This window comes from Danio rerio, chromosome 9 (genome assembly GCF_049306965.1).
Source record: "Danio rerio strain Tuebingen ecotype United States chromosome 9, GRCz12tu, whole genome shotgun sequence".
Lineage (NCBI taxonomy): Eukaryota > Metazoa > Chordata > Actinopteri > Cypriniformes > Danionidae > Danio > Danio rerio.
The window spans coordinates 4,499,182-4,514,833 of NC_133184.1; the positions used below are offsets into that span (position 1 = coordinate 4,499,182).

Consider the following 15,652-nt stretch of genomic DNA (forward strand, 5'->3'; position numbering starts at 1 on the left):
GAAACCGTGTATCCCCTTTAGATTAATCAAGCAGATTGAACAGTAAAATCTTTTATCTATGCTAATTTAGCAACTAAATAACAGCAGCTGGCCAATTAGAAGTGACTGCGATGAGATGCACACAAGCTTTTATCCTTTATGTTTCATCTGTTGTTCATAAAGACTTAAGAGCAACTTTTGTCGTTCTTTTGAAAGAGAAGAATTAACATCTTTGGTAGAAATATAACTGAGACATCTTTGGTAAAAATACATTCCTCTGATATAACATTATCTGTACTATATGTAACTGTTAAAGACACTGAGATGAGAGCGAGAGAGAGAGAGAGAGAGAGAGAGAGAATAATTGGCTCAGCTGAGCAGCTGATGTTGTTCAGTTGTATTTGTTCTCAGTTCAGGGACAGGCTCTTGTGATATTAAATGATGCGATTAGCTCACCTGCATTGCTAACTTTGGAAAATGTAGTCAGCAATGTCTGAAATAAATGCATTCTTGAACGACTTGTATACTTTATGACAATAATAAATACACTTAAAAACCAAATTTAATAAACACTCCTCTTAAACAGATAAACAAAATCTTACTTCGTAGAATAGGATGATTGTAAAAAAAAATCAAGAAAAATATGAAATCCAAACTATAAACTGAGCTCAGCAGAGAGAAATCAGAGCAGGAGAATGGTAAGGAGATAATTAAATCCTGAAGATTTAAACTCCACTGAAATACTGCAGCAATTACTGAATTGCCCTTCTAATATGATACCATGTTGTTGGCTCTAGTAAAATTTGTAAAATAATATTACTAATAAATGTAATTGAATTTATATATATATATATATATATATATATATATATATATATATATATATATATATATATATATATATATATATATATTCATTCATTCATTCATTTTCTTGTCGGCTTAGTTCCTTTATTAATCCGTGGTCGGATTGAACCGCCAACTTATCCAGCAAATTTTTATGCATCGGATGCCCTTCCAGCCGCAACCTATCTCTGGGAAACATTCAAATACACTCATTCACACACACACTCATACACTACGGACAATTTAGCCAACCCAATTCACCTGCACTGCTTGTTTTTGGACTGTGGGGGAAACCGGAGCACCTGGAGGAAGCCCACGCGAACGCAGGGAGAACATGCAAACTCCATAATATATATATATATATATATATATATATATATATATATATATATATATATATATATATATATATATATATATATATTTATATAGCAGAAACAAATACATCATATATACATTATATAAAAACTATAATGTACATACAATGCACTTACTAATATAGTGAAACAAATGTGTGTGTGTGTGTATGAAAATTCAGCTACTTTGGACAAAAACAAGATTCTGGCTCTGTTACTGCCCACCTAGAGCCAAATTACCAACAATTTCTCCATTCTTGGAGGAAGATAATGAGAAATTGGAAGAGATCTGCAGCTGAGACTTCCTGTCGTGTTCTTAGCAGAATGACAAAGAACAGCTCTAGTGAGATATGCAAACATGTAGGCAGTATCATTAAGCTGAGATGTTTCTAATAACTAAACTTTTGGATGACATGTCCACCTCTAAATGTCTGATATGAATGTTTTCTCCTTGATCATGTTCCAATATAAAACATATCACAAACAAACAGTATCCAATTGTGAATAGTGATAGTTATCTGCAATTAGCAAGTTTTAAAATGATCGATTTCGCCTAAAAAAGGTCAAGTATTTGCAAAGTGTGAACTGAATGGCCATAATAAGCATTAATTACATACAGAAATCAGGGTGGAATACTATAGAACACACTGCACACTGTGACCTAAACATGTGTTTAAACTACTGACCCCTGTTGTCTGTTTGTCTTGCTTTTTGTGTTAAGGGATACACACTGCTAGAGACTGGTTTTACCAGTGTCCCCAAACAGCATGTTTACAATCACACTTCATTTGCTGATCAATAGAACGCAATCAATTGTGTTCACTTCAGGGCCAGTGAGATACCCCATGCCTCCTGTTTTAGAAACTCGTCTTAACAGGAGGTGAACAGCTACAATGTCCCTTTTTTCTGGTGCATGCAGCTTTATGCTGGAAATAGCTTTTTAAATCTAAATATATTACAAAACAGGGCATTATATCCATTTTGACTTCAGTTTCAAAGAATTAAAAGAGCACAGACATAAAAACATCTGCTAATTTTGTGGAGGATGAACGATAAATGAGAATAAGATGTTCTAAAATACCAAACGTTCGAAACTCTGAAAGTCTGTGGGCTTCGTACACAACACAATTTTCTCTGGAAACTTTTAGTTTTTGAGACACTGCAAACCCTACTGAAGAAAAACGTAGTCAAGCTGGGAGTCCAGCCAAAACCAGCTATGTCCAGCTTAAACCAGGCTGGTCAAGCTGGTTTTAGCTGGATTTAGCTGGTCATTTTCCAGCCAGACCAGTTAAAACCAGGCTGAAAATGGCTGTAAACCAGCCTGGAAATAGCCAAAACCCCTCTAAAACCAGGCTGGTCAACCAGCTAAAACCAGCCAACCAGCCTGTGGCAAAAGAAAAAATGAATATGCTGTTTTGAAAGACATATCTGAAGTAAAGTTATGTTTTTGCCAACAGAAAGTTGTTTTGATACCAGGAAGTAGCTTGGCAACAGAGGCATGCATATTTATTTACAGGAAAAAGTAGCAGACAACTGAAATGTATGCGGCCATGACGTATAGTAGTTCTAGTTACACTGCAAAAAAATATTGTGCCGATTAGTTATCACAACTTATTATTTTAATTAATGTTAACATATCTGGATTGTGAATTATAAATGTGTTGATTTATTTATATATATATATATATATATATATATATATATATATATATATATATATATATATATATATATATATATATATATATAGCTAACTTTACAGTGTTAAAATAATCATAACACTTTTGTGTTTTGTCATTTTAATAAAATAGCAATGTTAAAAGGAAAATCACACATATAAAGTCATATAATAAAAGTCATATAAAGACATATAAATAAAAAAGCGAATTATAGATATGGCTGTTTAATTTAATAAGTAATTAAATTGCAAAAATTAGAAAGGGTCAAAATGACTGCCTCGGTAGTTCTAGTGTTAAATTAATAATAGCTATTCAATCCTCCGGTTGATTCCCTGAGCCTTTTCTTTGTGGCATATTTGCAGTTACACTCTGAAAGAAACAATTGTTGACAAATCTCTGCCTCACACATGGGGTGATAATGAAATAAGTCACACGTGAGGCTGCAAAATGGTACCCTTAAGTAAATTTGCAATCCAGATTGTTTGGGAAAAGGTCAAAAAAGAAAGAAAAGAATGTTAAGGAGGGGAGATGCAGGAACAAGCGTTGTGTGTTCTGCTTAGAGAGTTGAAGGTCAATAAATAAATGTTTCTGCTTTCTTTCTGTTTATTGTTATTGTAAAGCTTAAGCATATCGATTACAATCTCTGAATGTATATTTTAAAAAAGGAAAGTTTGTCTGCGGTGGGAAGAAACCCGCAAGTATAGGATCAGCACTGTAAACATTGCAACAACATGCTGTGAACTACAAACCTCCAGCTGTTGCCGCGATTTCAAAGTGCAGATATGGTGTAAACTTCATTTTAATATCATTCAGTTAAGTTTAATTTAAACGATTAAAAGCATATTAGGCATCAAACAAAATCATAATCTCTTTATGAGTAATAATCTTAAGCTTCTTCATAGGTTTCAGTTCATGGCACCAAGTAAACACCATAGGGACACTTCCCTCCTTTAGCCCATGTAATACGATGAGCGATAAAACGAATGCAGTCCTCTGTAGTGTTGTCTCACTACTAACATTTTAAAAACGTCCATTTCCCTCTAACATTTAGGCAATTTAAACGCGTTCTTAAACACCACTGATTTACCATAGTATTCACCAGTGCTTAACAAAAATGATTGTGATTGGCCGTGAAATTCATCAGTCCACTGCTCTTCACCGAGTGCAATCAAAGATACAGGAACATTGGAGCATTTTAAAGCTCATTTTTACTCAATAAAAATAGGTGAGGTGCTGATGACCTGCATGGCCAATCACAGTCCTTTCTGTTGAGCACTGGTGAATACTATGGCAAATCAGCTGTGTTTAAAAACGAGCCCAACAGTGCTAAAATGTTGGGATTTCAGTACCGAAATTCAGTATCATGACAAGTCTAATATAGAGAAAGCATCAGTTTGTTAACTTGAGTTTGATAAATGGCATCTAAAACATCTGTTTTTGAAAGAAAACGTTATCTAACTAGTGCCATTTACATTGACTTAGCTGAAAATGAGGTCTGATATCCCTTTTTATTTTCACTGTCCATTCAGAACGGACTTTCAAATCACTCAGAAAGTGGTGAAATGATAAATGCGTGTCACTTTCTTTTCTCTAAAAAGATATACAGCCAGGTACACAGACGTGGACACTGTTTCTGTGTCACTCCAGGAGATATGTCTAGGTTTCTTCCCATTGCAGTCTATAACTTCTCCCCAAACTTCCCAATGCCCTGTCTATTGGTCTCTGATCATAGTTGTTGAGTTTTTCAGTCAGAACCCATTTCACACAGCATGATTTAGAATCTGCGTAAAAGTAGTATAGTGTATTCTAGTGTTTATTTAATCTTACAGCAGCTTATTGACTAGAAAATGGCAAAAAAGGATTGAAATAGCAGAAAGGAAACTTACCTGTTGTTTCAACAATACCCTCCAAAATCACAACAATTTCGAACTGTTCTGTCTGCATGGAGTGTTGTGAAAGTTCATAGAAGGGGCTCTTAGTGTCAATCACATGGCAGATTGTGAGTGGCGACACAAGAAAGAGCTGGTCCGCTCCAGTGCTGAAGCCAACATCCAGCTCCAGCTGATCCAAGGGAAGGAACTCGCCCTCAGGCGTCTGACGAGACTGCAGGGGCAAGAAGAGAAAGGGGTGTAAACATTGCTTTAAACACTGCAGCGTGAACTGAGCTGAGAGGGTAGACAGTCATCAAAAGGGCAGAGAGGTTGAAAATTACATTTTAATACAACTAATGACCAGATGTAGCATTCCAAACAACATTTTGATGTACAGTTGCAATCAAAAAGATTTAACTTTCCTCAGACTGAAACAATATACAAATTCTTTATAGAATCTTTTTCTGAAGCTCCAGCTGTTGGTGGTGGTAGTTCAGTTTAGTGGCATAGAAAAGGATATAAAAAGTTCTAAACCCCCATATTCAACATTGCTGTTTTAAGTCGTCTATTTGTGTGCTTTTTTTGCTGCTTGTTCAAACTACTTATTTAAAGGGCCATGAAACCCCCACGTTTCAGAAGGGTGTTTTCACACCTCTACTTTGGAAAAAGTTAGAAAAGTGGGCGTGAACAGCTCTGTTTAGGGGGGAGTGTCGGAGGAAGAAAAGAGGGATGGTGTGGTAGTGTCTATTTGGGCATACGCAAGTTTCAGAGTCAAAACACACACACAGACATGGGAGAAAGTGACTGTGTTTACATGAATATCTGTAGTTGAATTATTTGCCAAATTATTAAATGGTGGACTTTGACTGCGACAAACGAGATATTTGATTCGAGGAACTGCTCTAAGTGTGTATTTTTCATGCAATGTTTGATACCGCACGGCGAATGAGAGAAAAAACCCTCAGCATTTCCCGGAAACTTAGATGCACACAGCAGGTAGCGTCAGAAAGCAGCGTGTGTTGTTCCGGTCACAAAATGCGGTATAAATCCTACACGAGGTTAAAGTTTGGTTGTGGTGCTAACATGTTTACACTCGGTGCAATAGTTAGTTCGATACGAACAAACTGAATAAACAAAGAGCACTGGTCCCTCACTTACCAAATCTGTAGAGACAGGACAATCCCCAGCAACTAGAGCCGCGTCTTTATTAAGAGAAGACTACAAGTGAATCCGGATCTCAGCGTTTGCAGATGAGAACAGCTCTCAGGTAAACAATGTTCCTCCTTAGACACGTAAGTTATTGTTGTCGAGCGTCGCATACACTGTAACCCACGCATGACTCCAGCTGAGCTCTCACAGAGAGAAAATGAAAACAAAACTTAACTGCAGCAAACTATAAAAGCAACACTTCACGCTTGTTTTGCCAACACGTCTAAACACTGTAACATTAATGAATATTAATGAAGTTGCACAATAGAGCGCGCTGATTGGTTTGAACCAAGCCTTACTCATGCATCAATGCAGCACACTGTAAGACGTAATAGGACACACTCTGGCACAGACGTCCAGTCTGCACGCTGGAATACACGCTATTATCTCATGGCCCTTTCAAACTGGAAGTACGATTTTGCATGAAATAACGCAAAAACAACCAATTTACACTTTTTAGTGAAATATATGTGTATATATGTGAAATATATACGACTGTCAACAGCTCAAAAATTGAGTTTTGGTGTTTAATGACCCTTTAAGAAAGAGCTGAAACAATACAATTATTGAGTTTTTTGGAATAACTTAATTGTTTTATGTGCACTCAACTTAAAATTGTAAATACAATTAAGTTAACTTAATCGGTTTGCGTTGGGATGACATGAAGGTCTTGTGTGAAACCCAGCATCGACATGATGAAAACATCTTGAGCTAATACATATACAATAAATACATTTACCCAGAAATTCAACAAGATATAACCAAATCCAAACTGGTCTAGCAAAAGCTTTAGAGAAGATTGTCTTTATTGCATTATAAACTCAGTTGATACATTTAAAGCTCTATTTTAATTATCTAGGTGCAAAGTCTAAGTGCATGGCCTCAGCAGGGTTGTTCTTGTTCTCTTAATAAATTCTGGGTGTGTTTTGAGCATAACGTGCTTTAAACCAATCTCATCTTACACTCCCTTTAAGAGTCAGTTGCTTCACGCCATGGTGCATTTGCTATTTACATGGCGGACTTTGTAAGTGGAAAAACTGAATGCTTCACTAGTGAGAAAACAGTTAAACAGACCATCTGCAGCACGAGGATAAAGAATGAGCCTCCTCCATTCAGCCTCCTTACTTTCTCGTTACTATACTTTTACTCTTTACTTTACTCCTTTCCTTTCATGGATTAGGAAACTGTGTTGTACGCACTCCACTGAAGACATCCATTAGCCTACATATTTAATTTTGTTTGTTATGTGCAAAGATTTTTTTCAAAACTATTTTTAAATTCAGTTCTAATTTCCTGCAGACTAATAAATGGATAATAATATGATATAAATATTTATTTTGGTTACATCCAAACACACATCCTTTTCTTATTAAATTAAACCTTGTTTTTATTGAAACAAATATAAATATGCATAAAATAAATAATACTGCTAATAATAATAACATTCTACAAATGCAAATTGTCATGAATAAACTGAAAAATAGTAGTCATTGGAGTGAGTGTTTACAAGTGTTGAGTCCCGTGAAGTAGCTCTAGATGGAAACTGTGTTCAAACTGTTGTTTACCTATGATTAATGTGGTTGCATGTCCATCGGTTCCCTCCTCTGAATGAGCGAGTTTTAGCTTGGACATTAAGGTAGCATTATAGAGGACACCAAGGAAACATGAAAACCTACTGCCTCCTAGCATTACATAAGTGTAATTGCAGAGATGGACTTGGCGCAGTCCATTTAAGTTTTCCAAAATAGCAACGCACCAACAATGCGCCTTAACACACCTCCTTTTTAGACCAGCACACCCATGAGTCCACAAAGTGACGCAAATTGATTTACTATTTAAACAACATGATGCAAAATGTGAAAATCAGGGTTGCCCTGGTCTGAAAATAGCAACAAATCGCACCATACATGTCTTGCGGTTTATTGTGCTGGGTGTATGATAGGGCCCATAGACATTAACAGTTCTTAGAAACACACATGGAAGCTTTGTTCATGTTTGAAATTTGTTTTACCAGAAAATCATTGAGGATTTTGAAGAAAAAGCATGTTTACAGACAGTAGGCTCTATTTTGACAATCCATGCGCAAAGTGCAAAGCGCAGGACGCAAAAGCAATTCGGGCGTGTTGGAATACACTTTTTCAAGCAGCAACTATAGCTGCCGGTGGGCAAATACCTTATAAATAATGTGAAATTGGGAAATAATGTGTTAATAAGTTAATAAATCCAGGATATTGGTCTTGTATAATGATTTTTGCTTTCATAGTACCCTATCTAAACATAACTATTTAACTGATATCTTAACTTTAAAGTAACCTTTTTTAATACACAATTTAATATACAGTAAAAATTCTCAAATGTCTCCCACTGGCCCCACTCCCCCAAAGAGTTAAAATAACACTGGAGCAGAGTTAAAGTGCGGAGTGAACAGAGAATAATCAACTCCTGCTGTTAAAAAGCGGAATCACTGAGAAAAACACAAAACTACAACCAAATCCAGTCACAACCTTAGGCCCTACTTCCCACACAAACATGGGATTGAACTGCAGCTTTTTTTCTACACAAAAACACAATATCAGGTCACTGAAAACCACATTTTCAAAACTCTTGCCAGGGTGAAGATTTTTAAAAGCACTAGGGTCTGTGTTTTTTTTTTTTTTTTTAAGGAAAATTGAGAATTCCTGAAAAATTCCTGTGCATGTGTGGACATGGTCTTGAACTCAACTGGAACCTCAATAAATCTCTCAAAATCTCAGCTCATCAGATCATTAAACAACTCCACAAACAGAATCAGCAGCTTTACTTATTACTAAGCTGTTTGCAATTTTTCAATTATCTTTTTGACACACAGTAGTCTGTAGGGGAAACTACTGTGTGTGTTTCATCACTTCATGCTTTCAAATTAATGAAATTATATGGCAGATCATTTTCAGGGGGCTCATATCAAATGGTTTTGAATGATCTGTTGAAAGCAGTTGTTTTGAGTGAGAATGCCAAATTTTCTCCTCCTATTCAAATTTTACATTGAACATATTTGCCCACCAGCAACTATAATTGCCACATATTCAAATACAATTTTCTAAAAAAAAATAAAATAAAAAAACTGGAAAATAAAATGTTCATAAAGGACACTATTAACAAGGCGACATGCATGAAAACATTTTTTTAAATGGCACAAAAGAGTATATGTATTTACATGCAATTTCACAATGTAATCTTATTAAATAAGGCAGCTCCATACCTTGAGTAATTTACACCGGATTTGGGCTGAAACCATGTGGCTGTTGCGCAGGTTTCCCACTCTGAACATCAGCGTGAGTTTGCCGTCACGCATGGAAATGGCTGCATTTTCACTGAACATCAGAGTTTCCGCCCTCTTCTTGGGTTGAGACATCTTTATGAACATACAGCCTATTAGAAAGGCATCCACTATGGAGCCTAGGATGGACTGAAATAAGAAGAGAATGATCCCTTCTGGACATTTATCAGTGATGTATCTGTGGCCATATCCTATAGTGGCCTCCGTCTCAATAAAAAAGAGGAAAGCAGAGGGAAAGTTATACACGTTGGCCACGCATGGCGTGTACTTCTCATCATGGGTTCGGTTCAGGTCGCCTCTGATATATGCAATGACCCACCACATAAACGCCATGAATAACCAGGCCACTGTGTATGTTAGGATGAAGATGAAAAGGTTCCACCTCCATTTAAGGTCTACTAAAGTTGTGAACAAGTCGGAGAGATATCTGCTGGTCTCTCCGCCCAAGTTTCCGTGTTGGACGTTACATCGTCCGTTCTTATCCACAAATCGTTGTCGTTTCCTCCTCTTGTCCTTCAGATGGCTGGAGGAGGTAGTGGTCACTACCTGATAGTCATTTCCAAATTTCTTACGGAGTGCAGACATCTTATCCTGCAGAAACAGAAAGAAAAATCTTGAGCAGCCTATTAGACTTGTCATTGTCTTTCCCTCAATTAAAAGAGTAGACCAAAGCCAATGTGTAACTATATAATGCATAACTGTATAATCCTGTATAACTCATAAGTACCGTATGTTGAATGTTATACAAGCTTTTGAATGATATATTTAGCCCTGGACCACAAAACCAGTCATGAGTGTATTGTTATTTTTTTTGTTTTTGAGATTTATACATTGTCAAACACGAAAGCTGCATAAATAAGGTTTCCATTGATGTACAGTTTGTTAGGATAGGATTGGGCAGAGATTAGGCATGGGGCGGTTGTCATGACTTTCTGTAACCACCAGAGGGCACTGTAGTTCACTAATGAACTCTGTGAGCGAACTACAGTTCCTAAAGACTACGGCTGCGTCCGAAACTGCATACTTCCATACTATATAGTACGCCAAAATCAGTATGCGAGCCGAGTAGTATGTCCCAATTCATAGAATTCGAAAATCAGTATGCGAGAAGTACCCGGATGACTTACTACTTCCGGCGAGATTCCGGAGTGCGCATCCCATGCATGCTGCGCTATCCCATGATGCCCCGCGAGCAAATTCATGAATGGAAGTAAAGCGACGCAACTGATGCAGGTAGGTCACGTGACCAGGACAAAATGGCGGATGTAGTACGTCCGAATTCCATTCATACTGTATAGAACGTACTTTTCTAACGGCCGAGTAGTACGTTTACATTCAAATGCAGTACCTACTGAGTAGTAGGTGGTTTCGGACGCAACCTACAAGTTCATACATACCTCGTGCGCACACACCCGGAACCCACTTATACTGATTGCATCACAACTGTCTCCGTTTTTCCTGTTGATTCATGGACTATTTATACACCATTCACCCATTGTTTGTCAGTTTGTTGTTCGTCTTATGTTGTTCCTAAGAAGTGTTTTGTATCCTGCCATAGTTCCTGAGCCTTGTTCTAGTTATTCAGTCATAGTTCTTTGTTTTGTTAGTTTGTTGTTATTTTGTTACTTTGAATTTTTGGACATTCCTGTTTTTTTTTCTGTTACTGCACTACATCATCATTAAATACAATTGGATCCTACACCTTTTTGTCTCCGTCCCGTCAACATACCGTGACAGCGGTATAAGATTCTGAGGTAACACTTTATAATTACACACTATAAATCATTTATTAAGCATTAGCAAATAGTGAATTCATTATCTGTTAAGCATTAGCTCTACATTAACAAGCATTAGTAAGCAGTTTATAACTGCAGCTACAAATGTTCTATTCTTGACTTACAAACATATTTATAATGTGCTTAATAATTGTATTTTCATACTTACTTAATGATTTATTTTTCATTACTAAATTAAGTATTGCATTATTTACAAACCTCTAGTATTTAAGAGTAGTTGAGGGTTTTAGGATCATTCAGAATGAATTAGTAAATGATTAATAAACTATTGAAATCAACATTTATATGTCTTATTATTCAGGCCTATACTAATAGTTAACTAATATGTTAATAAATGCTTTATTAACTCAACTTCATCTAGCTTTGTGACCTAATCTAAAGTGAGGACTATTTATGCTTTATAAATCCTCTATAAATGACAAATAAAGGCTCAGTTTAATTCTAAACAGGAAATCTGACATTATTCATTCCTATTCATTTAAAGATACACAAATGAAATCATACTTCAAATGAAAAATAAATCTTTGCATCATTATCTAAAATAAAATCACTGTAGAGCTTAAACATTACATCTTATTATATTGTTAAATTATTATATTGTTGTTGTTGTTTTATCCAGTTGGATGTCATAGTTTGGCACTCCTGTTATTCAGCAATGTTTAAACTTTACAGTAATTTTACTTTTTAGATAAGATTGCAAAGATTGTTGTTCATTTGATTCTGAGCCTTTAATTGTCATTTATGAGGAATTTATAAAGCATAAATAGTCCTCACTTTAGATTAGGTCACAAAACTAGATGAAGTTGAGTTAATAAAGCATTTATTAACATATTAGTTAACTATTAATATATGACTAAATAATAAGAGACATAAACGTTGATTTTATTAGTTTATTAATCATTTACTAACTCATTCTGAATGATCCTAAAAATCCTCAACTACTCTTAAATACAACTGGTTTGTAAATAATGTGATTTAGTAATTTAGTAATGAAAAAAATCATTAACTAAATATGAAAGTACAATTATTAAGCACATTATATAGGTGCTTATAAGTCAAGAATAGAGCATTTGTAGCTGCAGTTATAAACTGCTAACTAACGTTTATTAATGTAGAGTTAATGCTTAACAGATAATGAATTCATTATTTGCTAATGCTTAATAAATGATTTATAGTGTGTGTTACCGATTCGAATGGTGTGATAACCTTGGATAAAAATATCACGGTTTGACTGTATTGTGATTACTGTTTTGAAATATATTCTTTTTACATGTCTGGCTAAAAAACACCATTTTTTCCCCTTTGTGCGCAATATATTTTACTTTCAGAATTATTTTTAAAAAATTGGAACCGTAAACATGTCAGGCTATACAAATCAAATGAATCTATGACTTCTGCTGTCTTCGTTTGTTTCAAAAACACAGGTTTCTTTACATTTTAAAATGACATCTTTGGATATCTTTTCTGCTGGAGATACTGCTGTACTAAAAAAACTAAAATAAATGAAAAAAATTATCGTAAATAAAAAGTGTGTCTCATTTCTTAGGAACAGTAAAGCAGAAAATGTTCAAACCTTGACTTTTCCAAATCGCGGTATACCTTATTATGGTTATTGTCCCATGTCTAGCAGGGATACAACTATTTAAATATCTGGAAACTGAAGATTAAAATAAATCTAAATATAAAGGAAATTTAAAATCACAAATGCATTTTTGATATAACTTCCTTCGTTCAGGAATGAGCTAGTGTGCTGACATTCATATTACATATTCTCAGTCAGACCCTCCTTCAATCCGAGAGAAATCAGCATTCAGTATAAAACTCATTTTTAGGTAAAAAAAAAAAAAAAAAAGTATTTTCTTTTATTGTTTAGAAAATGTACTTTCTAATCTGTTTTTGTGAAACATTATTTCTTATAAATTAAATCACAGTTTTCTTAGCTTTCAGCTGTCAAGCGTTAAAGCTATTGTATCTCCCTATAGCATTAACAGTTTATTCAGGGTTGACAGAGTTGGGACAGTCACAACATGCTGTTCATTCATAATTCATTTAAAAGCTTGCCATATTAGCAAGGTACAATTTTCATTTGATCACAGTTTCAATGTTATTTAATTTGAAAAAAATGAATTCTTTGATTGATTAATTCAACTTAAAGTTGAAGTAGTACTAAAAGAAGTAGTTTAGTAAAGATTCTTTCTAGATTTTCAGTAAAATATATATTTTTGTTCAGCTTTTTAAAGGTCTGATAATTGGCTGCTGCTTGTTTTTTTAATAGTCTGTATTTTTATGGCCAACGTAACACATTTAACAATTTAACCAATTTACATTTAGCCTGTTTACCAAAAAATAAAAATAAATCCAACCTGATGTTTTAGATTTATTTCATTATTACATTTTAATGAATGTTGTAACTGTCCCTCTGCTCAGGGTCAGTTGCGACATTCGACTTTGTCTGTTCAATAAGTTCTTAAATTCTGCATATATTATCATATATACACATTTTAAAGCAATGTGGGTGAGTGTCTAATAGATGTGGATTTACTATATTAAAAATCTGAATTCCAAAAAACCTTTCTCTGTGAAACTGAAGGGAATGTAAAAAGCGTTGAAACTGTCCTCATTCTCCAATATTTACAGCAGGACATTTGCAAAATATCTTCATGGAACATGATCTATCTATCTATCTATCTATCTATCTATCTATCTATCTATCTATCTATCTATCTATCTATCTATCTATCTAGCATCCATCCATCCATCCATCCATCCATCCATCCATCCATCCATCTATCTATTGTTTTTTATACATTTTATTTTTACTTTTTTAGAAATATTTCCCAAATGATGTTTAACAGAGCAAGGACATTTTTACAGTATGTCTGATAATATTGTTTCTTCTGCAGAAAGTCTTGTTTGTTTTATTTCGGCTAGAATAAAAGCAGTTTTTAATTTTTGATGAATCATTTTAAGGTCAAAATAATTTGCCCCTTTTAGCTATATTTTTCCGAGACTACAGAACAAACCATCATTATACAATAACTTGCCTAATTACCCTAACCTGCCTAGTTAACCTAATTAACCTAGTTAAGCCTTTAAATGTCACTTTAAGCTGTTTAGAAGTGTTTTGAAAATATCTAGTCAAATATTATTTACTGTCATCATGGCAAAGATAAAATAAATCAGTTATTAGAGATGAGTTATTAAACTTATTATTTTTAGAAATGTGTTGAAAAAATCTACTGTTCGTTAAATAGAAATTGGGGAATAAATAAACAGTTTGTTTTGTTTTGTTTATAGAGAAGCGTTTAAAAGACTAGCCCTTGGTTTAATGAAAACCGGAAAGACGAGAAAAGACAGGAGCAAAAACTTACCTATATTTCAGCATGCAGGACTTTCCTCTCTCTTTTCATCGCCTGTGTTATCCGATTTCAAGATAAACCGTGGCTTGAAACAGTCGTCTTTTTATTTACGGAAAATGACACGTTTCCTTGTCTGAGATGAAAGAAGATGTAGGAAACTGTCCACATGCGCTGTCCAGCAGCTCTGCTCCTGAAACACACGGTCTGTCTTCGCGCATCTGTTCATTTGAGTTTCACAAACCCAGCTCAAAGTTGTGGCTGATTGCTGATCACAACTGAGCAGTCTGATCACAGATGCGCGCGGTCGACTTCTCCAGCGATTGGCGCAACTACTGATTGATACTAAAATGTGATGATTTTCGTTTCGGTTTTTTTTGTTTATAATCTGTCTTTGTTTGCTCGCAAGTAGATAATTTGTCAACTTAACCAGATTTTGTTTTTCAGAGCCAGCGTTTGCGTAAAACCCAAATTAATAATTATGATTTCACCCGGACGCGCCTCAGTCATACAGATGAACAATATGCTTCGTTCGCTCCGTAGTAGTTCCCATCGTTCTCGTTTCATAAACAATAGAAAATAAAAATTAAAGGAAAATTGTCAAATGGTTGCAGGGACATGCAGGTCGCGTCCTTCAGACCCTCAGCGTGAGCGCGCGAGGCTGTTCTTTGTCTCTTCTGCGCGTTTCTCTCGCAGCGTCCAAAAGCTCCTCACGGTGTGTATCATTCACCAGTGGAGGGCGGAACTTCACAATCACAATTCGCGTTTATTGGTTAAGGAAGTTACACTTACAAGGGATTTGACCCCACAGTGTGATATTAAAAATCAACATGCTGTGTACACATAGCCTACCTTCCGTGTAATGCAAATATACGCAGGTAATACAGTGCACGTGAAACTATGCTCATACTTGAAGACTGCCTGCTCTTATCAAACGTTTGACCATGTTTTTACTGTTTTAAATAAAGACTGATGAAGTAATTTAAAGAATGACTGTTTTAAATAATGGTTTACACACATAGCATTATTGATTTACAAAAAAAAATCAAACAAACATAATCCTGTTGCACTTCTACACTTGATTTTGGTTGTAAAAAATCAAAACAAAACAACAAAAACAAGAAAGCATGTTAAAAGAGAATCTGCAATATTTTTTGTCATTCTTCAAAAATAAAGATGATTTAGAATTCAAAAATTCCCAGAGATGGGTTGCGAGCGGTTCATTCCGCTGTGGCGACCCCCGT

At 35.1% G+C, this 15,652-nt stretch overlaps 1 protein-coding gene and 1 long non-coding RNA gene across 2 annotated transcripts in view; one reads left to right on the forward strand and one right to left on the reverse strand.

Annotated features, from left to right (window-relative positions):
• kcnj3a (potassium inwardly rectifying channel subfamily J member 3a) overlaps positions 1-15,129 on the reverse strand; it is a 34,737-nt gene extending 19,608 nt beyond the window's left edge. The window contains exons 1-3 of the mRNA XM_002663310.8: positions 14,424-15,129; positions 9,179-9,847; positions 4,747-4,963 (exon numbers count right to left, since the gene is read on the reverse strand). Of these exons, the coding sequence (XP_002663356.3) occupies positions 4,747-4,963; positions 9,179-9,841 (880 nt within the window). The 5' untranslated portion in view covers positions 9,842-9,847; positions 14,424-15,129. The remainder of the gene's footprint in view (positions 1-4,746; positions 4,964-9,178; positions 9,848-14,423) is intronic.
• LOC141376053 (uncharacterized) lies at positions 10,076-12,847 on the forward strand. Its single transcript, XR_012385134.1, has 2 exons — positions 10,076-10,174; positions 10,994-12,847. It is a non-coding gene; the product is annotated as an uncharacterized lncRNA (long non-coding RNA).
• Positions 15,130-15,652: the final 523 nt, after the last annotated feature.